The sequence below is a fragment of the Stenella coeruleoalba genome, assembly GCF_951394435.1.
Source record: "Stenella coeruleoalba genome assembly, chromosome: 3".
In the NCBI taxonomy this organism is placed as follows: domain Eukaryota; kingdom Metazoa; phylum Chordata; class Mammalia; order Artiodactyla; family Delphinidae; genus Stenella; species Stenella coeruleoalba.
Window position 1 is genome coordinate 79,619,269 of NC_137148.1, and position 25,644 is coordinate 79,644,912.

The 25,644-nt window shown below is 36.9% G+C and overlaps 1 protein-coding gene across 7 annotated transcripts in view; it reads right to left on the reverse strand.

The window, feature by feature from the left end:
* The window catches only part of CHD1 (chromodomain helicase DNA binding protein 1), an 85,294-nt gene extending 59,994 nt beyond the window's left edge, over positions 1-25,300 (reverse strand). For 5 of the 7 annotated variants that reach the window (XM_079915303.1, XM_079915299.1, XM_079915298.1 and 2 more), the window contains exons 1-2: positions 24,816-25,299; positions 22,551-22,748 (exon numbers count right to left, since the gene is read on the reverse strand). In XM_079915303.1, coding sequence (XP_079771429.1) covers positions 22,551-22,603 — 53 coding nt within the window. In that variant the 5' untranslated portion in view covers positions 22,604-22,748; positions 24,816-25,299. Of the gene's footprint in view, positions 1-22,550; positions 22,749-24,815 lie in introns of all 7 variants that reach the window. The other 2 variants (XM_079915301.1, XM_079915300.1) reach the window with 2 other exon arrangements.
* Positions 25,301-25,644: the final 344 nt, after the last annotated feature.

The following is a 25,644-nucleotide window of genomic DNA, read 5'->3' on the forward strand; positions in this document are numbered from 1 at the left end:
ATTGAATCTTTTATGGTTCCTTAGTAATAAATCTGAAATAGAAAATTCTCAAATCTTTCCTAGCCTCTATACACACACATCTGAAAGCAATTAATAGTTCAATGAGAATATCTCATTCTCCAGTACTTATTTTCAGTCCAAAGTAGTCTAGAGATGGTCTGTACTAAATAAATGATTGTATAAATTACTATTATCCAAAAGGCCATTTGTTCACTTGGTGTTTCCATTTGAATTGTTGAAAACCAGGGCATTAAATTTTTGAAATACATGGTAGACTCAGCTTTTGATGTAATTTCATCTGGCTTCATGAGAAACAACCGGTAATATAATATACACCAACACACAGCAAAACTCAAGCTTCATGTTCTCTTGCTGTAATTTTCAGAAATACCACCAGATGGAGGTATTACTCTAAGAAAATCCTGCAATATCAAAAAGTAATCCCTTCCTAAAAGTAATTTCTCCTTTTCGAGAGCGAGAAGTTTCTACATGGAAACACAGACATAAAAGTTTTCAAGAAGACTTTTGATTCCAAAAGTTAGATATAAATTAAAATGCTTAAGGTGTGAACAAACATATGCCTATTTTTAAAATCTGGGAATCTAGTGGAATATATGTTTTTCTACATTTCTGCCACAATTTCTACCCTCTAGACACCTGGTTCAAGAACAGCATAGTGTCTTAATTAAAAAACAAAAACAAAATTTACCATACTGTATTTTACTTGGATCCCTTGAAATTTCAACAAGAATATCAGAGAAGATATTTTTCCTGACACAATTTTATTTTTCCTTTAACCCACTAGGCAAGAGACATTTTTCATTTATTCAATAAACCTTACTGAGAACTTTCATTCGTTAGGCACTGGGAAGACTGAGATGAGACAAAGTCCTTACCATTAAAAGAACTTCTAACCTGTTATGGAGAGACAGTCATGTCAACCAATAAATACCACACTGGGCATATTTAAGATAACTGAACTAGGAGTATGCACAACACTGAAGATACAAACAAGTCAGGTACAGTAATCGGGGAACATTTAAAGAAAGTGAAGATGAACTAATCCCTTAGGAAAGAAGAATTAAGCAGAGGGGTATCATTTTAACTGCTTACAAGCTTCTTGAGGGTACTGTTTATTTTTCCCAGCATACCTTACACAGGTGGGCGCTCAGTAAATACCTGAAAAGTAAATGGACGGATGATTGAATTTGGGAACTATCATGAGCCTATATTATTAATTATATCTTGATTAGTCATGAAGTAGCTAGTCAAAATTCCCTGTTAATAAATCAAAATTCTTAAGTGAATGTAGGAATCTTCCTTTCATACTCTCTAGGCAAAAGTTGGCTGGAGATAAGCTAACAGCCTGAGCCTAGACTACTCTAAAGGCATATGTTTATTATTAGAATGTCTTCACCTTAGGTATTAAAAGTATAAAGTATTTATTTTATTTAGTTGTTTATAGCAGGATTAAGAATAGACAAAGAATTAGTAAGGAATGTTTTACATACTTCCATAGAATGAACTACAGGATATATAGTTAGGTAAAAAGAGCAAGATACAAAAGTGTTTATAGTATGCTTCCTTTGTATATGAAGGGGGAAATGTTTACACATTGTTGCTTATGCTTCTGAAAAAAGCAATAATGACAGCATAAAACAATTAAATTAAAAATGGTTACCTACAAAGGGAGGGGAAGAAGAAAGTAGAGGGAACAAGGATTGAAATGAGTTGTCAGTTTCTGAACCATGTAAATGCTTTACATAATTTATTTTAAAAGGAAATCCTAACAATTGAGAGAAAATATATATAGGTTCGGGGGTGGGGGGAGAATCTATATTCAGACATAAAATTCTGAGCGAAAATAGGTGAAAAGCCTCTCCCTAATGAAGTAATTCTATTTCAGCCCACTGCTGCATATGCTCTTTCTAGACAGCCACTGCTCATAATGCTCTTTCTAGAATAAAAATTAAACATGGCCTAACTTGAGAAGTTTTCAGTGTTTCTGTAACAAAGGTCAAACACCTATGAGGTGCAGGAATTTGTCTCTGCCAACCTATCTCCAGCCACTTTCCCACATAAACCCTTAGTTTTAGTGATAGCAAACTACTTGTAATTCTCTGAGAGCGAGTTTCTCTTCCCACTTCCTGCTTTTGCATAATTACTTCCCTTTTTTTTTCCCCACTATATAATTTCTACTTGAGCCTCACTTCATGGGTACTTCTCCAACAAATCTCTCTTGACTCCAACATTAAATCACCTGAACATTAAATCAGGCTTACCTCAGCATTCCCACAGCATCCTGTACCTATTACTATCTTGCCACACAGCATATAATAATCACTGTAGTTTTCTTTTGTTTTTTGGTATCCTACCTTTGGTATTCTACCATATGTTCCTGGAATTCTTACTTGTTCTTTGTATGCTGAGCACTAAATGAAGGGCTCAATATATGTTTGGTGGGTGGATAAATGTATACATAAGCAAACAAATCAAAGATATATATGGATACAACGTCTTACATAAAATTCACAAATTGAGTTTGACTATAAAAAATATTTCTAAGCTCCAATTAACATTTTATTTATTTAGGTAGTAATCAATAGCACTGATTTTTTAATACAACGTAAGTATCTGTATACCATTTAAGAGTTATTACTTATATTAGATCTCACTAGCCCAACAGTAATAAGGTGGTAGATTATTAAAAAAATAAAAACACTGAATTCTTTTCCTCATCTTTCTCAATTTACCAAAAAAAAAAAAAAAAACCCACCATCATGTTTATGGGTACTTTGATAAAATTATAGTTTTCTTAGGGTAAATTAAGTAGAAATACAACATTTAAACATAAAATAGCAATTCAAATTAAAGTTTCATTTCAAGCTTGTTTCTATGCTCAATTTCAAATATAAACAAGAGTAGTATAATGAATTACCATTTATCTAACAACCAGCTTCGCAATTAACAACTCATACCAATCTTGTTTCAAATAATCCAGCTTCCCACAAACACACAATCTCAAACATGTTAAAATTTCATCCATAAATACTTTAGTACTCATATGTAAAAACAAACAACAAAAAAACTCCTATTTTTAAACACCCACAAAATGAGTATCATTTTTAAAACAAAATCACTTATTCCTTAATGTTAAATATGATATTATTATTAAATAGTATTAAATATCCAGTTTAGTTTATCTCTTTAGTTGATTTTGTTTCTTCATGGACTGGAAATCCAAACACAGTTCATATACTGCAACTGAATCACATATTTCTTAAGTCTCTTTCATTAACCTGACAGTTCCCTCTCCTTTTTTTTTCCCCTTGCAATTTATTTTGTAGAATAAGTTAGGCAGTTTTTCCTGCAGACATTTCCTGCTTTCCAGATTTTACTGACTGCATCTCTGTGGTATTATTTCACAGATTTTTCTGTCCCTTGTATTTCTTGTAAACTGTTCGATCTAGAGGCTCAGATTTAAATTCAGTTCTTCTTGACAAGAATGTATTTTAAGAGTTGTTGTGGACTTCTATTAGAAAAAACAATGTTTGGTTGTCTCTTTTTGTATGAGGTTGTTTGATCTGTGTGTGCAGGTTATTTTCAGCCTTATCCTTCCATTATACAGTTCCTCATAACCCCTACAGGGAATTCATCCACTATTTATTTAGAGGCAGTAAAATGGTGATATTATATCATTCTTTATTTACCCATTATATCATTTCTTCACTAGTAGGTGGAATACTTCTTCTATAAGGAGAAAATTTCCCTCACCATATTTGTTAACTTTGAGGTACAGTTCATATAGGAAATGCACTTACATTTCTTTTCCTTCTTTTCCAGCTTTCAAAATGAGTTAAATTGCTAGCATCCTTTCAAAGTAAGTAGACCAGTAATTTTCTAAGTCTCATTATGAACTCATGGATTTGAAGTTATTTGATGAGTTTTAACAATCCATTATCATTGTTAATGCCCAAATTGTCCCCTCTTTAGCGAACAGGAAACCCTTTACTACTTCCTGAATCCTTTTCACAAGACCTCAAGTCGTCTTTGATAGCTTCCTCACTTTCTGGTCTGATGAGATGAACCACGCTCATCTTATATATTTCTTGCCTCAGACTGTAACTCAGGCATTTCATCAAAAAGCCCTGCTTCTGTTTAAGCTGGAAATTAAATTGCAATCTGAGTACTAGGTGAGCCTATTACTACTGGATTGGTCATTGTTTTTAAGATATTTTTTTTAATAAGATGAGCTAGGATACGTGTATTTTTAGAGACAATGAATTAAGAATTTACACTGTAATTCCAAGTCAAATTTGTAGGTTTTTTACTTCTCTGATTTTATATTTATACCATCACTTGGGTTGAGTTTCTTGGTTCCAAATGACACTAATAAAATTATTTATTTGCTTTATCTTAGAATATACATAACAGTTTCAAAATAGCAATAACATTGATTAACAATGTTAATTAAAAGTTAAGATGTCTTAATTAAAAGTTAAGATTTCTTCACAATTCTCCTTGGCCTTCAGGGAATACTCACCCCTACTATCAAATTACTGCTTTCAAGCCAACTAAAATAGTGATATTATATTAGTGATATTAGTTTTGATCACCGAACTTCTGTATGGTCACTAATTTTGTTTAATTAGGGTCATCTGCTTTTTTTTCATTTTTAGGAACTGCTTTTTATTCACTTTGACCTAATGTTGCTTTATTATTTACTTGGATCCAACCTGAGCTACCAAAGTTATCATCAAAATCCAGCTTCCATCCTTGTCTCCTCTACACCATGACCTCTCTCCCCCTTCAGAAATTATTTTTTTAAGTTTTTCACTTATTTTCCCTTTTTCAATATAAGCAAATTATGAGTAAGAGTATATGTATATTCCCTTTTCACAAATGATCATTAACATATTTAGAATCTTATATAAATGTCATATTATACACACATTGTATCCTGGAGGTCATTCCATAGCAGTGTAGGGATACAGTCCCCTTTCCTTCATGCAACTGCATATACTCCATTTTGTAGATACACCATAGTTTCAACCTGTCCCTCAACGATGAACCAGTCTTTTGATACCACAAACAATGATACAAAAAAATGACCCTCTGCATATCTTTTTTGTATTTATGGCAGTGTATCTTCTTATTTGCTATTTATCAACCAGTGTAAATATATCCCCTTTGAAATTTTAAATTTACAATCACCTAGCACCCAGGTCTTGATTCCTAAATACAAATCCACACTTAAGTAAACTAGAAGTCCTTTGAGAAATGGCAGATTCTAAGGCTGGGACAGGGAAGGCACCAGATGAACCTAAACAAGCTTGCTGTGCCAAAAAGCAAAATACTAAAGAGAAAAGAAGAAAAAACAGGATATGGGAGCCAACTTGAAGGAGCTTCCATCAGCTCAATCTGATTTGAGCATCAAAACAGACAGTAAAGGATTATTACCTAGTAAATAAAACAGGAATCCTCAAGTCCATGCTTATGATAGGTAGGTAGGTAGAAAGACAGACAGATGGCAGATGACAGGCTGAAAGAATTCTGAATGCCAACTGGTAAATGTGGACAGAGTGGCAGTGTTAGAAAATTACCATTTTGCAATCATCATAGAAAACACTGGTTCAGGCAAAAATCATCAAAAGATGCTAAATCTAGGGGGAGAGTTTGATGAGTAAGATATTTACACAGTCTCAAAGTATCTTCTCACAAATTGCTTATTAGCTGTATTAATGGATAAATTAGAAACTACAGTGGAAAAACCAGATATCACCCTGTCCTGGTGATCAAAACTAATATCACCAATAGGGACAGACAGACATTATGAGCCTCCAGATTTGATACCTTTGTGAAAGACATATCATCACTCACACCGTCCTCCAGCCAGGGGATGCAGAGTGCAGGGGATATATAAATTGCATCAAATCATAAGTAAACATAAGACAAACCTAAATTGAGAAATATATTCTATAAAATAACTAGCCTGTAGCCTTCAAAATGCTAATGTCATGAAAGACAAAGAAAGAGGAATTGTTTCAGATTAAAGGAGATTAAAGAGACATGACAGCCAAATCCAATTTTAGACTGAACCCTGTACTGAAAGATGACTGGGATGATTGACCAAACTGGAATACAGAATAAAGATTAAAGTATTATATTAACGTAAATTTTCCTGAATATAATAACTATACAGGGCTTATATAAGGGAATTCCTTGGTTCTTAAAAATATATATACTGAAGTTTTAAAAGCATAAATGGATATGATTTTTGCAACCTACTCTCAAATTATTCAGGAAAAATAAATACATATTACATAAATATCATGTATATAAACATATATGTATAAAAAGAAAGAATAAAAGGGAAATGTGGCAAAAAGCTAAAAATCAGTGCATCCAGGCAGAAGCATATTACAGGAACTATTCTTGCAACTTTTCTGTAATTTGAAATTCTTACAACTTTTCTGTAATTTGAAATTAATTCAAAATTGAAATGTTAATAAACAAATATAACTTTTTCCAATACCACAAGATTGTGTCACTAATATTCAATATTGTGGTATCTCATATTCAAGTAGTAAAAGGTACAAAGATGAGGAAATTTTAAAGCTGCAGAAGTCAAATGCATATGAAACAGGCAAGTAAGTAAACATTCAGTGGCATGAAAAATAAAATATCTAATATTCAGCCAATAAAATGGCCAAGCTGAATAGGTAAAAATATAAGAACTGCATAAAGCTTTTCCTTAAGAGATATGGAAAGATAAAAACACTAAGGAAGGGAAATTAAAGACCAGCTGTATGTAACAGCTGCCTCAGAAACTGCTGGTCACCCAACTCAGTATGTCTTCTTTTCCTTAGTAACAGAAATCCCAATGTTATGGTCTACAAAGTATAAAAAAGTGTACAGCAAAAACCCCTTGCAGCTAAAGTATGGCTATTAGCTAAAAGTTCTGACAAATGAAACATAAGCAGAAATGTTGGGTTGTACTTCCCAGAAGGCTACTCAACCAGGCTGACTCAGCCAGGAGATGCTCCCTTTTTTGGCCCTTCTGATTTGCCTTCAAAATTTCCAGCTGTCTGACAGTAGGAAAAGTACTCAAAATTCACATTTGCAAGGTTCTTTTAGTATAAAAGCCAATATTCTTTTCCAGTATTCCCAAGGTTATGGTAAGTGAATGTTCTTAATAACCTGAGTGACCATGAAAAATTAATATTCTGTTCAGTAAGACATTAAATCCATTTTTAAATTATTTTATTCAAGTTAAGTTTTTAGGAGCTTTAGTGCAGCTATCATCAATGGTTTACTTCCTCATGAGTTCCACATAACTAAAATGTTATGATTCTCTGTATGTATGGATTGGCTCTGAGAAATGCTTTTCAAATTCTAACAAACATCAAGATGACCATCCCTCTCCAAGTTTTCAATTACATATGCCTTGGCCCCATCTCATAGCCTCTGGTGAAGCTAGTACCTTGAGGAGTTTTAATGACTCACTTTTGTTCTTGGGATAAAATGACTAAAATCTGATCTCTGCCTACCTCTCCAATTTATCTTAAATGTCTCTATTCTGCACCCTAGTCTCACTAACCTCCTTTAGCCCTTGAATTTGCCATGCTTTCTCACCTCATAGCCTTGGTATGAAGCAATTCTCCCTACCTGGAAAACTTGTTAATCTTCATCCCACCTTCTTCCCTAGTTCTAGACCTCTTCCCCCAGACTACATTAGACATCTAGCATGGTATCTGGCACTTAGTGTATGCTTAACATAAACTAGTATGAGCACAGGGGTGTTTTACTTAACAACTGTATCCCTACTTTCTAGCACTCTACCTGACATATTCTGAAAATATATTTGTGAATTAATAAATGGCTAATACTACCTCCTCATTACTTTTATTCAAAAACACCATAAGCCTAAATCTTCCACAGAAATTTTCTTGTTCTTACTCCTGGTTTCTCTGCCTCTACTTTTCTCTTTTGGGTTTTTTCTTCCTCCAAGTCATCTAACTTAAAACTCTTTTGGAGAAAATAATTTTAAGAAGAAATTTTTTCTTCGTTTTTTTTTATTTTGAAGAATCAGACGATCTGAAAACACCAGGTCCACTTCCCACATGGTCACAATTGTCTATATCTAAGTAGCACTGGTTCCTTTTGATGAAGGATATGACCTCCAATTCACCAGTCGCCTCCCCTAAACAAATGTCTTATACCTGGACAGCTTCATTCATTTATGTTATCCGTTTGGCCCTTATGGCTCCTTTTCTCATTTATACTCCAATTAAGACAAAATTTTTAATATCTCTTTATAGCTTTCAAAATATTTTGGTAAAACGAATTCCATTTTATCCTCACCACCAAAAAATGTCCTTGAAGGCACATATAGGGAGACTTCATAAACTGTCTTCAGAGAAGACAACCCTTCTAAGGTCCCAGCTTTAAGGAGACTTAATTCTGTAGTCAAATACTAAGTTCCAGTCCCAATCCCAGCACCCTCTCCAGAGGGCCCCTTCCAAATATCCTACGTTGCCCTGTCTGCTCAGAGCTTACTGCTCTGACTTTGAGTTCCGTTCTGTTCCTGGCACATCAAAGTTTTCTCTAAAGTTCAGCTGCACATCTACTTTTTTTTCCTTTGCTCTATATTATTTAGCATTTTCACGTGTTTGTGGGTAGGAAGTGCTTCAGAGTGAGAGTCTATGTTAGCTCAGCCCAGCCTATAACAGAATTGCAAGACCTCCTTTCTCTATACTCTACTTTCCACTCTTATCAGTCCTTTGAACTAAAGAAAACACTACTATCTATACTGAGTACTTGAAAATGATGTACTCTCAAGTGAATAAACAAAGATTCTTCTACGTTACAGGAAAAACATGCTTTTTTTAATCACAGGAATTGGAAACTAGCCTGCAATGGAACATAAAGAAAGAATGAATAAAATAATGACCTTCTAAGAAAGTGGTAGCAACGGACAGCTGCTTTCCTTACCACCAGATCGCCAACAGAAGAAACTGGCCCTGATAAATCTTGGAATAGATTGAAAAGTCAAAAGAAAGTAATACTGAAGTGGGTGTAGAAGTACTGAGGAGGAATGAAAGGAACATCTCAAAACAGTAGCACTAACGAAGAAGAAAAAAACACTGTGTATTTAAACATCATATGTAAGTTAGACTACCTTTATCAAAGGCTTAAATCAACGATTTCATTTTAAAAACATATCCATTTGTTTACTTCTTTACTTCCTAATATGTAAAGATTTTCTTTCTAATATATCACATTTCCGTAATTTTTCTTTCCTTTTTTTAAACTGGTAGAATTTAGATGAATTAGACTCTGGAGAGGAGGAGGGGAAGAGAAGTTATAGGGTACATTGATAAAAGGTAAACTGATTTTATTATAATAGAGGCTTGTGTGCCTGATACTTACAGTAATAATTTATTTATTATATTACAATAAATAGAACTGTATTTGCAATCAAAGAACTGTATTTACTGTTCTAAAGAACAAGCATATTGCACTAAATTCTCACTTTACGCCTTGCTCCCTTCCTCCTTAACTACTGCTTAATTGTCAATGCCATTCAAAAGGACTTCTTTGAGGGAGTTTTTGAAAGAATTTTTTGACAGACATTTGTGGGGAAATTCGGGACTAACTTGATGGTGTTCTGAAATTCAACTGACTTATTTTCTCCTCGCCTCCTAGCCCTTTTGTCTCATTATATGTATATATTTACACCCATTAGATAAGCCTCAGGTTTCTACCACATGGAAATAATAAACATACTTAAGGATTACTGTGAAGATTTAAAAAAATGTAAAGCATATTATCTGACATATACTAGGAGCTCAATATTAATAGCTATTAGAATTTTAAAAACTGATTTTTTCCTCCTGAGTTCAAGATCAGAATCATTACTTCAAAATTTGTGTTAGGTGTTCTTTGGACTGTCATAAGTATAAATATATAAAATGTCTCTGAATAAAACCTATAGAAATACTAACATTTTCAAAACAAACTAATAAAAAAAAGGAAGACATGGTGATTACTAACAGGTGCTATGTGCCAAACACTGGGTTCTCATCTAATCCTTTCATTTTCATATAATAAATAAACAAACTGAGGTTCAGAGAAGGCTAAGTGAAGAAAACAAACACTAATATTATGAAGAATTGAAAGAAAATTCAGAAAAATGAAAGCCACTAATTTCTTAGGATGATAGGAGTGATTTATTTTTAATTTCCCTTGATGTTGTGCCATATGAATGTTGTCTACTTGCCCCTCCCCACTCACCCAGTATCCACTGTGCTTGCCCTTTGGTATTACATAAGTGGCACTCCAGTTTTAAATGGCACATGCCAATCCAGCTAAAGATTAGATTTCCCAGCATCTCTTTCAGCTAGGTGTGGCCATGTGAACAGGTTTTGGCCAATGGATTATGGCTAGAAGTGATGTGAAATTTCTACATCTTCGTCTTAAACATTAACTGGCTTGCCTTAAATCCTCCCATTTCCATTTTCTTCCTGTTGACTGAAGATGGCAACCACTGGAGCAATAGAAGCCACATGTTACAGATAACAAAGCTGTCCTACTAGCCAGAGTACCTGGATAACCTCAAGAGGTAGAGCTCACTTACCTGATAATGAAATGAAGTAATTATTTTTGAGACCCTGTGTTTTGAGGACTCTAGTATATATGGCACCTTAATTGGTTCTCTAACTGATATGCTATAATAATGTTTTTGCAATAAACACTTTTGAAATAACAAGTTTTATACATATGTAATTTGAATTTGTTTGCTCATCTCTTCAACTAACAAGTATTGAACAAGAGTTTCTAGCAGGGACAAAATGCCATGGGAAAAGTAAAACTTGTGAGAATCAAAGATATAAGGATGATGATTAAAAAAAAGGAAAAAAAGACATAAGGATGGATCTGCTGTTGATTGAGGAACCAGAGGTAGGGCAAATGAAATTAGGCACAAGGCTTCATGGAGGGAGTAATTTTAGAGCTGGGTATTGGTGTATTCCCCACACTTTTCCTCTAGAAAACACTTCTTCTCTGAGGCAACTGATAAAACTTCTCACTCTTCAAGATTACTCAAAAATATCCTATCCTTCATGTAACTTTCCCCAGTTTCTCTAGGGACAGGTCATTGTTCCAGCCCATGTGTTCACAATATTTTGCTCATATGTTACTAATAATTCCTTCACAATATTACAAATTATGCTTATACATGTATCTCTCTTCTAACTACATCCTGGAATTCATTAACTTGGGGCCTTTAGTTATTTTTATAGACCATTATCCACTTCAACAGGGCTAGAGAAACAATATGGAAATTAGCAGGTACTGAGTACTTACAATTAAAAAAAAATACAAATTAGTGGTCAAAGGCAATGGCTTTTAAACTTTTTGGATGACTTAAATAATAAATACATTTTATATCATGATGTAGTATACACATGCACACATGTAACAAAAGTTTGATGAAGTAATACTCTACAAAAGGAACACTATTAGTTTACATTATTCTCTTTCATTAAAAAAAAGTCAGTTATGGTCCTCTAAGGTGTTGCAACTCACTATTTAAAATATATTAGCATAGAAGCAGTCACTTAGAAAATGAGAAGCTAGATGATAACTAAGATCAGATCACCTTCAAATTCTATAAAATTACACTGTATTAAAATTTGTTATCCTTATCTTTCACTACAGGCTATAAAATAACTATCAAAGGTTTGAGAAAATCTGGAAAGTATTCATCCTCATGGGTCTGAAAACCAGTTACTGCCTTTGTTAGGAACTAAAGAACACACACAGCAGCTCCTTCTAGCATTCTAAATTACCAATCCAATGCAAAATTCTATCATAAACTCTTCTTAAAGTACAGTATTATTCTTAAAGTCTCTAACTGAATAAATGAGAATAAAACTGCTAGAAATAGATGCTAAGAAAGGTAACATTTAGCAAGACTAATTTCAAAGATGACTGGGTTTAGTCATGCTGAATCTGAGGCAAAGGCAGTAAACTCAAAAGTTTCTCTAATAAGCATTCAGGGAATCAGATGAGAAATAAGGACTATGTATACATACACTTCAAAGTCACTTAACAAGTTTCATAAAACATGTATGAAATTTGTTATAATATCTATGATATGATAAAACCCTCTAATTCTATTATTTATAATTATAACAAGTAGGCAAAACTTAACGTTTATATTTTTTCCCCATTAGTGTTACCTATCATGCGAAGTCTAACACATGTAGAAATTATATAATGTTTCAAAACAATCCACAAAGTAATTGAGGGGAGGAGTAGTAGGTAGGATTTACAGATTAAACTAGATTGACCATGAGATGAAATATGTTGAAACTAGATGACATATACACGAGGGTTCACTTTATTATCGTCACTACTTTTGCATATGTTTGAAATTATCCACAATTTTAAAATTAGCACAAAGAATAAAATAAATGTCTACATTTAAAAGTTCAATCTTTAAAAGATTAATCATTTGATTAATTTGCTTTTTTAGAAAGGTTTTAAAAATACTTATATACTTTTAAATTACTTTAATGAATACTCTAACAAGAAAACAAAGTTCCCAGCACTATATATTTTACTTTCTAACAAAATTATTTGTAATTTGGTATTCATCACAGTCTGCAGATACCCATGAGAGTGTGCTGCACATAAGAACCTGCATCTACCGTGTCATTTAGTGAAAAAAAAAGTGAAATGATCAATGTAGTACAGTATGACTGAGATAAACTACTGCACACTAGGTCAAACCTTTGGTATAAAATACATGCTAAAACTGGAATAAGGAGATTATTTACATTTTCAGCTCTCATGTACCCCTAATTGTAATTCTTTTCTTATAAAATTTCCTTTCAGATCAAACTGCTTCCTTTTATTAATGTAATTCAGGATTTAGTAATTTAGAACTGGAAATACTATAGTATTTGCATCAGATGGCAATCATCATATTATAATCTACCTCAAGCACAAAAACAAGAACAGCCTTCTTTGAGGGAATTTAGACTAACTCCACTCTTCCAATGGCCCCAATCCTTTACATATAAACTCTTCAGCATAATGTATTGCCTTCTAACCTCATTTTTCCTCAGTATAAAATATTATTCTTTGCTTTTTGCCTAAGCCTGTCAAAACACCTCACCACCATAAAAGCCACATTACAAGGACTTTTAACATGCATAAAATTTAAGGCTACCAGAGGTTTTAAATGATCTCGCAAAAACAAACAAAAAAAGCACAAAATTTCATTCTGATATTGGGTTTGATACAGAAATTAACCATCTGTCTTATGATCAAACTTCCTTGTCTCCTACCTTTGAACTGCTGCAGACTGTATCTCTCTGTATTTACCACACCCACCTGATACTCAGACATTAAAGGTTTAGGTCTCTTTCTTGATTTTAAGTTTTAGAGAATAATCTCAAATTTTAGCATCTTATGATATTCATTACATAGTAGTTGCTCAATCATCTAAATAACTATCTGAGAACAGAGAAGTGTATTTCTAAAAGCAGTGAGATGTGAAACAGCTAATGAAAATGGTTTTCATTGAGAAAAGTGCTCCCCACTATTTTTGTGCCTTATGCCACAGCTCTGATAGATACTGTAGACAGTGGATCCCATAAGCCAGTACTGTTTAGCCAGAACTTTGTGGGTCTCTGTATTTTAACCTCAATAACTGAAATCTCAATCTATCCACACCAAAGCAACTTTCAAATTCAGTTTAACATTTATTTAAAGTTGACTTCTTAGCAGTCACCTCATATCACAATGACAGATAATATACTAATTATAAACAGCAATTTTCTCAGTCATTAATACACAAGAACTTTATTCTGGTACAAGAGATTCCTAGAGTCTCTCTCTGAAACCAGTGGGTCTGACCAGTCCATTCACATGGGTAATATACTCTCCCATTAGTATCTCTTAATACACGTAGTGTTTATTCAGCTATGCTTCCTTTTTTCCTCCTTCCTCCACCTGGGACTAAACCATCCAAAATTTCAGTATGACACTAAACAAACCTCAGGGTAAAGAACTGCAAAACTAAGATGTCCAACACATTCTCTGCACTAGGGAACTTGTACTTCTTTTACTGGGGGACTATGAATCCTGTGAAAACCTTCCTCTCCATCATGTTTCTCAATATACACCATTTGTTCTTCTTTTCTTTCCAAACCACATCATTTCTGATCAATAAGATTACAAAGTTCAAAAACTCCATGAAGACTTCCCATATAGCCCATTACCTCACTCCAGTAATTTGCCCAATTCCATTTTCTTTCACCTCACCTGAATGCCTATATGACCCCATGAGTTTGAGCATAGTCACTTGATTGTGTACTTAAACTTGGCTATTCCATTATCACCTCTAGATCAAAATAATCTTTCCGCAACTTAATTTATAATTTCAAAACATGGCAAGATACTGAATGACTCCAGGTAAATAGTTTCATATATATTCATATAAATTTAATATGCCTATACATTTCCGTGGGAATTTTGTTAAAATGAAAATTCTGATTCAGTAGATCTGGGACACAGAGGGCAACTTTTAGGGTAAAGGAATCATTCTGTACAGTACTGGGGTGGAGGATAAATGATTCTATGCATTTGTCAAAACCCACGAAACTGTATATCACAGAGTAAATGTAATATATGCAAGTTTAAAACATAAACCCATGTGACTGAGGATCCCAGGATAGAATGCAAACTGATATATGAATCTAACTATTACAAACTTATGACATAACCACACTGAAGGGGATGAGGGGAAGAAAGCTACCTCAAGTAACTTTGGAAATCAGTGTTCTGACTAGAAAATATAAGGCTAAATATAATAGGAACTGTACACTGTACATAAACACTGTATTTTAGTTGGTAAATCTGTTTCTTCTGGGAGTATAGTCTAAAAATTCTGAAACTACTTTACTTGTGTACTGAGGTTGGAGTGCATGCATGGTGGATGGCAGATGGTGGCAGCCAAGTTTCTCTCTACTAGAGATGGAAGTTATGAAGGTACAAGAAAGGAAGATTAGGATGAATCCTGTAGTATAGGATTAGAATTGGAGACAACAGTACTAATTCATGTTTACCCTAATATGCACACAGATGGGGGCTTCCCTGGTGGCACAGTGGTTAAGAATCCGCCTGCCAATGCAGGGGACATGGGTTCGAGCCCTGGTCCGGGAAGATCCCACATGCCACGGAGCAACTAAGCCCGTGAGCCATAACTACTGAGCCTGTGCTGTAGAGCCCACGAGCCACAACTACTGAGCCTATGCGCCGCAACTACTGAAGCCCGCGTGCCTAGAGCCCGTACACCACAATGAGAAGCCCGCGCACCACAACGAAGAGTAGCCCCTGCTCACCGCAGCTAAAGAGAACCCACGCACAGCAACGAGGACCCAACGCAGCCAAAAATAAACAAATAAATAAATAAAATTTTTAAAAATGCACACAGATGGACAGACACAGAAACAACTATAGATACACATGGTTTAGTATATATAAACATCTATAGATTGATATAACTCTGTCTGCTCTGTCTACTGAGAGGACTTGAAGCAGTGACACCTGAGTAGCAACCCAGCACCCAAATCTTGGTTTCTAATTACCCTTTTCTCCAATAAAAGAAACCAGCCAGGGCTCTTTGGAGAAATGGTTGATTCTAGGGCAAAAGAATGGGAGGGTGTAAAAAGAACACAGAAGCCAATTTGAAAGCGTTCCCAATGGGCAAGGCTAAAACAATTTGAACAATAAAATTAACCTACTGGATTATAACCCAAAGAATAAAATATACATAATAAGTCCGTGCTTATATAAGTGAATGACAGAATTAATGAGGGAGAAATTATTTCTTTATAGAAGAATTCCATTTAATATTATGTAGTTACTCCCTCCCAGCAGGAGACAGAACTTAATTCCCACCCATGCCACCACTCACATCCCTTGAGAGTGGGCTAGACATAGTGACTTACTTCCAAAGAATACACTATGGAAAGAGAAAAACAGTAACTTTATAGTGGAGAAACCTGGCAAATACTACCTTGGTCAAATGATAAAGGTTAACATCATCAGTAATGTCAAGTGGATATTCTGCTCCCCATATGATGTGACCAGTAGAGCACTTCATCTCTGTGATACTCTTTCTAAAAACTGGTAACTGATAACCCTAGTTTATCCTAGCAAAAAAAATCAGACAAATCCAAATTGGGGGATGTTTTATAGGATACCTGGCCAGTACTTCTCAAGACTGTTAAAGAAATTAAGGAAAGACTTAGAAACTCTCACAGATCAGAGGACACTGGGGAGAGTTAACAACTGAATGCAACATGGTACCCTGGACTGAATCCTGGAATAGAAAGAGGGCATTAATGGAAAAACAATAAAATCCAAGTAAAATCTGAAATTTGGTTAATAGTTGTTTGGTATTTTTTAAGACGTTTAAAAAGGCTATAAATCTGGTTTCCCCTTCTGGAGAATGGTAAACATAGTACTAAATACATCACAGGAATTTTGGAAGGAATAGCTACAATAAATTAATGTAATGCACCATGTACACCATGGCTCAGTCAGAGTAAGAGCTCAATAATTACTGGTTGCCATTATTACTGAGAAATGAAATGTACCCAACTTCTTGCTTGCATGGCCTATGACACAGTTCTCTGAGGGGTTCCCAGAAAATAAAAAGCATGGATAATGACATCAATAACAACAAGTAGCAAGGTGGTGAATGACTCCATGCAAACAGCTTCATATATAATGCATATGAACTTATTATGAATACATATCACTTGGGAATCTTGTTAGAAAGAAGATTATGAGTCAGGAGGTCTGGGGTGAGGTTTGTAAGGTTGAACATTACAAACAAGCTCCCAGGTGATGCCAATGCTGCTACACCAAGTACCACAACTGGAGCTATAACTTTTCTACTTCTGTAATGTTTTAAAATTTTTCATAAAAAATACAAAAAAAAGTTTTCGCCACCAAACTTTATGTCTTCGCCACAAATACTTGTATTTTTAAACACAGAACTGTACCAGCTATAACCCGCAAGTCATCAATATCTTAAATAAGCAATGACTTAACCAGTATAAAAAAGGGGCAACTACACATTAATATTTGCCCCATTATCTCACGCCTGTGAAGATAAAAATAATGTCTTTGAAAGTCAAATCACATACAATTCTCTTATCTTTACCAATTAAAAATTAGTCTAAATACATTGCAGTAATCTAGATTAACCACAATTTTCAGAAGTCCCAGGAAAATTTTAATTCCGTGAATTCGGTTTGGAGAGAGTAACCTATTACCAAAACTCCTGATTAACAGTTTATTGAGTTTTCAAAGCATAAAAAATGATCTTAATAAATGATCTGAGATTCAGCAGCATGTACAAGATATTTGAGGAAAGAGAAAACTAGTAGGAAAAGATGAAGAAAGTACATACTGAATCAAGAAATAGGGATTAACAAAAAAATGAGATGTAAAACAGTCATACTTTCCTACAATTAATGACATCAGTTAATTTTAAAAACCAGTTTCTTTAACTCAATGATTTCTAGCCATTCTGGCTTTGTGATTTCACATTTTCCTGTCTTCCTTAAAATGCTTCTTCGCAAAAACTTCTGAAATTTAAGAATTGAACCTTTTAAAAAACACTCTGAGGACTTCCCTGGTGGCGCAGTGGTTAAGAATCCGCCTGCCAACGCACAGGACATGGGTTCGATCCCTGGTCTGGGAAGATCCCACGTGCCACAGAGCAACTAAGCCCGTGCACCACAACTGTTGAGTCTGCACTCTAGAGCCCGTGCGCCACAACTACTGAGCCCATGCGCCACAACTACTGAGCCCATGCGCCACAACTACTGAGCCCATGCGCCACAACTACTGAAGCCCGCACACCTATAGCCTGTGCTCCGCAACAAGAGAAGACACCGCAATGAGAAGCCCGCGCACCACAATGAAGAGTAGCCCCCCGCTCACCACAATTAGAGAAAGCCCGTGCGCAGCAACGAAGACCCAATGCAGCCAAAAATAAAAATTAATTAATTAATTTAAAAAACTCTGAGATAACATCAAAGTAAGCTCAGGAAATACCATTCTATTGCCTTTAAAAAATGTTCAAATTCATTTATTGAAAGAAACTGATTTTGATGGCAAGAAATCTTGCTGGTATGTGTATACATAAAAGCAATGTTTCCAAAAACGGTATACCATAGAAGTCTTTGATAGGATACTAACAGATACATGGTGAAATACGCAGCCCTGTCTTCAAATTAACTTTGACTTGGTGTTCCTTAAATTTAACAGGTCATTTCGACTATCTGGCTTTTTTCTCAAAGCCTTTAAAAAGTGTTTAAGTGACTCTGAATTTCTAAAAATGAGATTTTCATTTAGAACATTTCCATTGATATTTCCTACTCACTGCCTACTCAAAACACTTCCAAAGTTGAGACCCAAAGATTCTTGAAGCTTAAAACAATTAAAATATTTTCAGTAAGCCAAGGAAATTTAATTGCAACAGAGTTCCTCTAAGTAAATATAAAATTTACACACATATATATTTAAAACATATTTATAAGTATGTTAGGTCAAGCACTGTTAATGCTATAAAAAGCTATAATATATCAAGGAAAAGAATTCTTTTAGGGACTTCCCTGGTGGTCCAGTGGTTAACAGTCCACCTTCCAGTGCAGGGGACATGGGTTCGATATGTGTCAGGGAATTAGGGTCCCACATGCTGCAGGGCAACTAAGCCTGTGTGCCACAACTACTGAGCCCGTGCACCACAACTAGAGAGCCTGTGTCAGAACTACTGAGTCCATGTACTCTAGAGCCCACATGTCACAACCAGAGAAGCCCTCGCGCCGCAATGAAGATCCCGCGTACCGCAACTGAGACCCAATGCAGCCAAATAAATAAATAAATAATTTAAAAAAAAAATTCTTTTAGAATCAGGTCAACATAGCTCAGTTGCCAGCTCTAGATCAATTCTAAATAGGTAAGACTGTTATAACACATCACCAAAGTTTCTTTCACTCTGTGATAATTTTTCATAAGCATACTATATAGACTAAACAATTAAAATAAATTCTCAAATTTACGTGGGCAAATTTACATTATTGAAAATTTAATCTACAGGCAAGCAGAGAAATTACTTCTGAGTATTAAGCATTTATCAATTGTCCAAAAATTAGTAAAATGTAACCATGTATTTATGGTCTTTACCCACAAATCTATTTCTGGAGCAAATCATCATTCAAGTTAACTTTAAAATAAAAAATGTCTAACCAGGCTTTGAAAAACTTCATTACAATTAACAACAGAAATCTAGAGAGCTGGGAACTGATGCTTTGAAATCTTCCAATAGTATCTTCAGAAAGCTTAACTTCAGTTATATAATAAACTTTGTGCTAACTTGAAACTGAGGTACAGGTGCATCCTGACACACGTTTCTTAGTAAATAAGTTTCAAAATTGTCAGTTATAACATAACCAAAGAAACGTTCTCCTGTGTATTCTTCTTCCTTTCTGTCAATGGTTATGGAAAGGTTTTCACATCAAAAGAAGCAAAACAGACACTTTTGAGTAGAAAGCTAATCATACCAACTAAAAATGCCAAATGACTTCTTGCTTAATTCTACTTCGTTTCATAAATTTCCATGAGGGAAAAAAAGGAAATCTGAAGCAAAAATACATGTAAAAATTCTAGCCAATAACAATCAAATTCTACAGCATATATCAATTTTAAAAACAAGCATAGGGCTTCCCTAGGGGCCCAGTGGTTAAGAATCCACCTGCCAATGCAGGGGACACGGGTTCAATCCCTGGCCCAAGAAGATCCCATATGCCACGGAGCAACTAAGCCTGTGCACCACAACTACTGAGCCCGCGCTCTAGAGCACGCTAGCCACAACTACTGAGCCCACGTGCCACAACTACTGAAGCCCCGGCGCCTGGAGCCTGTGCTCTGCAACAAGAGAAGTCACCACTGTGAGAAGCCTGCGCACTGCAAGGAAGAATAGCCCCCGCTTGCTGCAACTAGAGAAAGCCAACAAAGACTCAACACAGCCAAAAAAAAAAAAAAATTAATCAATTAAAAAAAAGATGTGTGCTTTATTTTTTAAAAAAAGCATATTTCTCCCCTCATCACTCTATATTAATATTCATAGTTATGGTGACTTTTGGTTTTTGCAAGAAAATCCCTGTATCTATAAAGTTCACCTCACTCTTTTTAACTAGGCACAATCTCCCTTCTCTGTACTGCCTTGTTATGAAAGCTTCTGGTATGGGGGCACTGAGGCTTAGTAACTACGGTAGAGCAAAGGAAAAGGACAGCGTAACAGCAGAAAGGAAGAAAATGAAAGGAAAACAGAAGCAGGTCTCCCTTCTTCAGATAAACACCAAGGCAGTTGCAAGAACTAGATAACCTGACAGCCACGATTCTAAGAAGTACATAAAACCTATATGGTAGAAATCATGACTCAGAATAATTAGAGAATATACATTGCATTTACTTAAAATGAGTATGCATTGTAAAAGATTCAAGTAAACTTGATTTCACAGGGTTTAATTTTTTTTCATCTCTACTATATCAAATTTGATTTAAGACTCCCTCTTTGCTTTACATATGGCAGCAAAATACATAAAAGATTACTGGAAAAGGTAAGGGGTCAGAATATAACAGCATGTGATCTCTCTACATGCTCAACCAGAAGATTTACTCTCAAGAGTCTTATTTCCTATTTCGTGGGTAGTTAGGCTCCTGCGTTTCCCCTAGATATTTCTACCTATTAACCATTTCATTGTTCACCAACGAACAAGAGAATGTGGACAATGTGACTCTCCTATTAACTTACTCCAGTCAATATACCTGTAGAGATTGGAATCAAAGCTGAAACTCAAAGGTCTTCTAGTTTAGCCCTTCAACTTTGGCGTTTCCAGTTAAACTCTGTTGTTAAATACTTTGTATATTAAGTAGTAGGATGAAACTTCAAAATCATTTAATTCAACTCTCCTTATTTTACAGTTCAGAAGTCATTCAGAGAACGAGTTAGTGCAGAGACAGGTCAACTCAGGTTTTGTAACTCCTAGACCAATACTTGTTCTACTAAATCATTCTGCTTCCCATAACTACTCCTTGTTTTCTATGATGTTCTTGTTATCCAAACATTCTGCCTGTGAAACTGATAAAGTATACCTAGCATAACCAGAAAATCCCAAGCCTCAGGTCAAATACATATCCCACTGCTTCATTTTCTATCCAACATTTTCCTGAAGCCCTTTTAACTGCCAAAACTTTCCTGTTCCTTGTCCTTCACATTTCTCCATCACTGTAATTAATGTTTCAGTTATGTAATATTCTATGTTATATAAAATATGATGCTAATTATAATAATATAGAGTGCTCATTATAGCAGGAACTATTTTAAGACCTTTACAGGTAGCATTTCATTTAATCCTCAACTTTAAATAAGATAAATAATACTATAATCCCCATTTTATAAATACAAAACTCTAAGTCTCAGAGGCTAAAAAATCTGCCCTAATTCACACAGCTAATAAGTACAACTGGGTAAGTAATCAGGCAGTCTGACCCCAGTGTCCATATTCCTGACCTCTCTATATGATAAGCATATATGATAAACATATGTAACTACATGGGATTGCATTATTAACGTGGCTGGTAACTTAAAACTGGGGGGCTACAGAAGAATTTAAAAGTCTTTGTATTTGAAGAGGTTTCTTACACATTAAAATAGCTTAACATGGCTTACTCCCATAAACCATATCTTCTTTGCAAAGACATGGCCCACGTAAGAACTCTTAACTCAGTCATATATAATTAAAACTCAAATTTGAAAAGGTAATGGGAGAAAAAAGTGTTGCAGCAATACTCTAACAAATGTCCAGATCAGCAGTGTCCAAAAGAACTTTTGCCATGATAGAAATGTTTTCAATTTTTCTCTATTCATCACGGTAGCCACTAGCTACATGTGACTATTCGGCACTTGAAATGTGTCTAATGTGACTAAGTACTGAATTTTGAATATTTTGTAATTTTAACTAATTTAAATTTAAATAGCCACATGTGGCTACTGACTACTACACTGGACAGCACAGGTATAGAAGACAAAATGCCAGAAAAAAATGAGTAAAGAAATTCTTATGGCCTTTATTTGGAGAGTGCAATAACAGTCAAATCAATTTAAATGTCTTCCTTTACTTGCTCTAGTTTCAATTATTAACCCAAACAATATAGACCTCCAAAGAGATTTAAGTATCCCAAATTTTCTATATTTAAATTTCTCTTTGTGCATCTCAATGGAAAAAAATAATTAAACTCTGTATTTTCAACAAAGCTTTATTTATTAGAAACTTTTTAATGTTTGGAGAGCTAACAGTGAATCTGAAAACTCTGCCACCTATTAGAAAAACTAAAAAGAGTCACATAAGTTTTCAACTGTTTTCATAATAAAAACTTGATAATAAAGTACTTACCTTGACTCTCCACTACTGTTTCTAACACTTTCTTCATCACTGTGTCCATTCATTGTAAATATCAAGAAGTTTTAAAATAAAATATAAATCTTCCCAGTTTAAAAGACGAATATAAATACTGACTCCTCTTTGAATATCAAAAATTCACAGATGAATTTTCTTCAACATTCACAGGTTTCCTGGGACCCTCTGACTCACCTAAAAAAAAAAAAATTAAGAAAGTGAGAAAATTTCCTGTAGACAAAAAGATAAATAAGTCTATTTGGAACTTATACAAATCTATCTAGGCCAACTAGATTAGAGGTGGTAAGGAAGGGGTAGGGGGTCTTTTTCTCAAAATACCTAGGCTTCTATTAACTACATTCTTGACTACTTACTAGAATTTAGCACACCACTGCTTATTTTTGACAGAAAAAATTAAAATATTTGTGGAGCGATAGAACTTTTAGACTAATTGCAACCGTGTGTATATACCACACATTATAGACAAAAAACTAAAGCAAAATGGTAGTATATAACATATACATACGTTCCAAGAATAGAAAATAGTCTTATTAGATACTTGACCAAACAAATGAAATAAGGGGGAAAAAGGTTACCTTAACCAAGCACTAATTCCTATCACGAAGGACTTCGTATACCAGAGCGAGGGGAAGTGTTGAAAATGCTCACATGAGAACAGGAGAGTAAAAGTGTATCATGTAATCTTAGCCAAAATAATGTACAGGTCAAAATAAATGTATCCTTTCACAGGTAAACCGATAGCGCAGTTTTAAGTTTAAATAATACAGTATATATATCCAGTTTGGACATGCAGAGATTCCTCCGGGGGAAAAAGGTAACAGAATATACACTATGATCTTTTAAGTAGGGGGTTTGGGGCAGAAATCATGGACCAAGATACAACATTTCCACCTTTCAACATATCAGCACAACACTGGAGAGTCACCTACAAGCCACCCACTAATAAACAAAGGAGATCTCTGGCAGGGGAGGGAGAGGAAGAAGCGGGGGAAGGAGACGTCAGATCCTTCCCCAGCCAGAAAGTACCGAGACAGACGACTGAGAGCAGAGCTGTCCTCCGACCTCAGCAAAGAGAATTTACTCCTACGATTATTTCCATTCCACAAAAAAAGAGGGGGGAAATAGGCTGCTGCCAACTTAATCATAGCAAACTCTGCATCTAGATCGGGATTTTAATAATCCAGAAACTACAGTCCAGTAGACTTAGCAAGAATTGTTATCTAAAAATTATTTCACGCAACATTTATTCCTAATGTTAAATATTAATTCCAACTAGCCAGAGAGATTAACTATTAAACAATTAGATCTTAAAAATCTAGGTACTCTAACAAACTGCCTCTCCCGAAAGTCTCTCTTCATTGAGAAAGTTCACTCCTCTTTTCGTTCTTTCTTTTTCACCTCCCTTTCGCCCCTCAAAATGGCTTTCTCTGTACTTTGTAACTTCCTTTCTCCTCCTCATTTTCCTTCTCAGAGTTAAGTCCTCTTTCTGAGCCCCTTCTTACAACCGTAAGTTCTGAAGCTCCAAGCACCCGCAGCTCTCTCCTGCCTTTCACTCGTCTTAACAATGATTCTTCCCTAAATCGTTAAACCTCTTCAATTCGCCTTTTCTTTGCCCCGTCTTTTATCAGTTGCTTTCCTCCTGCTAAGTTTTCAAGCGGTTCTCGAAAGGAGGTTGGAAACCTTCCTCCCCCGTCCGTCGCAGCTTCGCTCCAATCAGCCGGCCACCCGGACGCACCCCCCCCCCCCACTCCCATCCCTCCCAGGGCCTCCATCTCGGTCCCGGAGTCTCCCTTCCCGCCTCAAACTTCCTACAGACCCACCCCGCGCCCTCCTGGGCTCGCCCGGTCTGCTGCCCCCTCCCCCTTCCCGCCGCTCCCCACGTGCTGGGAGCCCGGGTGGCGGCGGGACCCACGCACCGGCCAAGCGCACAGCTAGCTTCTCGCAGCTTTCCCCTCGCGGCCCGGCCTGCCCCAGGCCGAGGAAGCCCGGTCTCGACCGCCAGCTGCACGCCCGTCCGGAGAGAGGATGCGGTCTTCGGCGCCGGCCTGCTCTCGCCACTCACACGCCCCCTGAGCGGCGAGTCCATCCGCCGCCGCCGCCGGCCCTCTCAGACCGCCCCGGCCTATGCCCGGCGCCCGGCCGCTGGGCCGCCGCCCGGACACCGCGCCGCCCCCGCCCTCCGCCTGGCCAGCTCCCGTCCTCTCCGCCACATCCAGACCCGCCCGCCGACCCCCTTCTTACCGGCGGGCGTGCAGGCTTCGCGGGGCGGAGAGAGCCAACTCGATCGGCGGCCTCCCCTGTGCCCGGGCCCGCGGTCTCCGCCACCAAGAGTCCTCGGGCTCCGGGGGTTTCGGGGTAAGCAGGAGTCCGTGAGGGCGAGAGGGAAGGGGAAGGACGCGGAGGAGAAGGGGAAGCCCCGGCCCGCGGCTCCAACGCGCTATCCCCTGCGGAGCGGATCCAACAATCAATTCATTATTAAAGCACCAACGGCGAGGTCAGCAAAAGCAAGAAGTAACGAGTCGTCGTCTTCACCGCGGCCGCGCGCGCGCCCCCGCTCCCGCCGCTTATCGGCTCCCGGCAGCCGCCATGACGCCGAGAGAGCTAGCGCAACCGTCTCCGTCGTAGGCGCCTCCGCCGCCGCCGCCGCCACAGAGGTAGCCGTTGCCTCCGCCTCCCGCGCGACGTAAGCTTCTCGGCTCACTCCCCTTCCCCACTGGGCGCGAGGCGGGCAAGCGGGCGCGCGCACGCCGAACTCCACCAACTGGCGCGCGGACAGTGGGAGGGGCTACGTTTTGGAGTCGTGGGGCGTAGGAAGAAGACGATTGGTGCTGTGTCGGGGCGGAGGGCGAGTGCGCGCACGCGCACTGATGGGAACGCGCACGCCGGCCGCGCAGAGGCTGCTGGACTCTGGCTACCGTGGTGGGCTGTTGAGCCTTGCCCGGGTTCACTCCCTTAGCGGCCCGGACTTGAATTCCGGGAAGTGGGAGCTGCAGGCTCGCTCCTTGCGGGTATGGAGGCTACTGTCACTCGGGGCGGTTGCGTAAGGACGTCACAACCGAGAGCCCGAGAA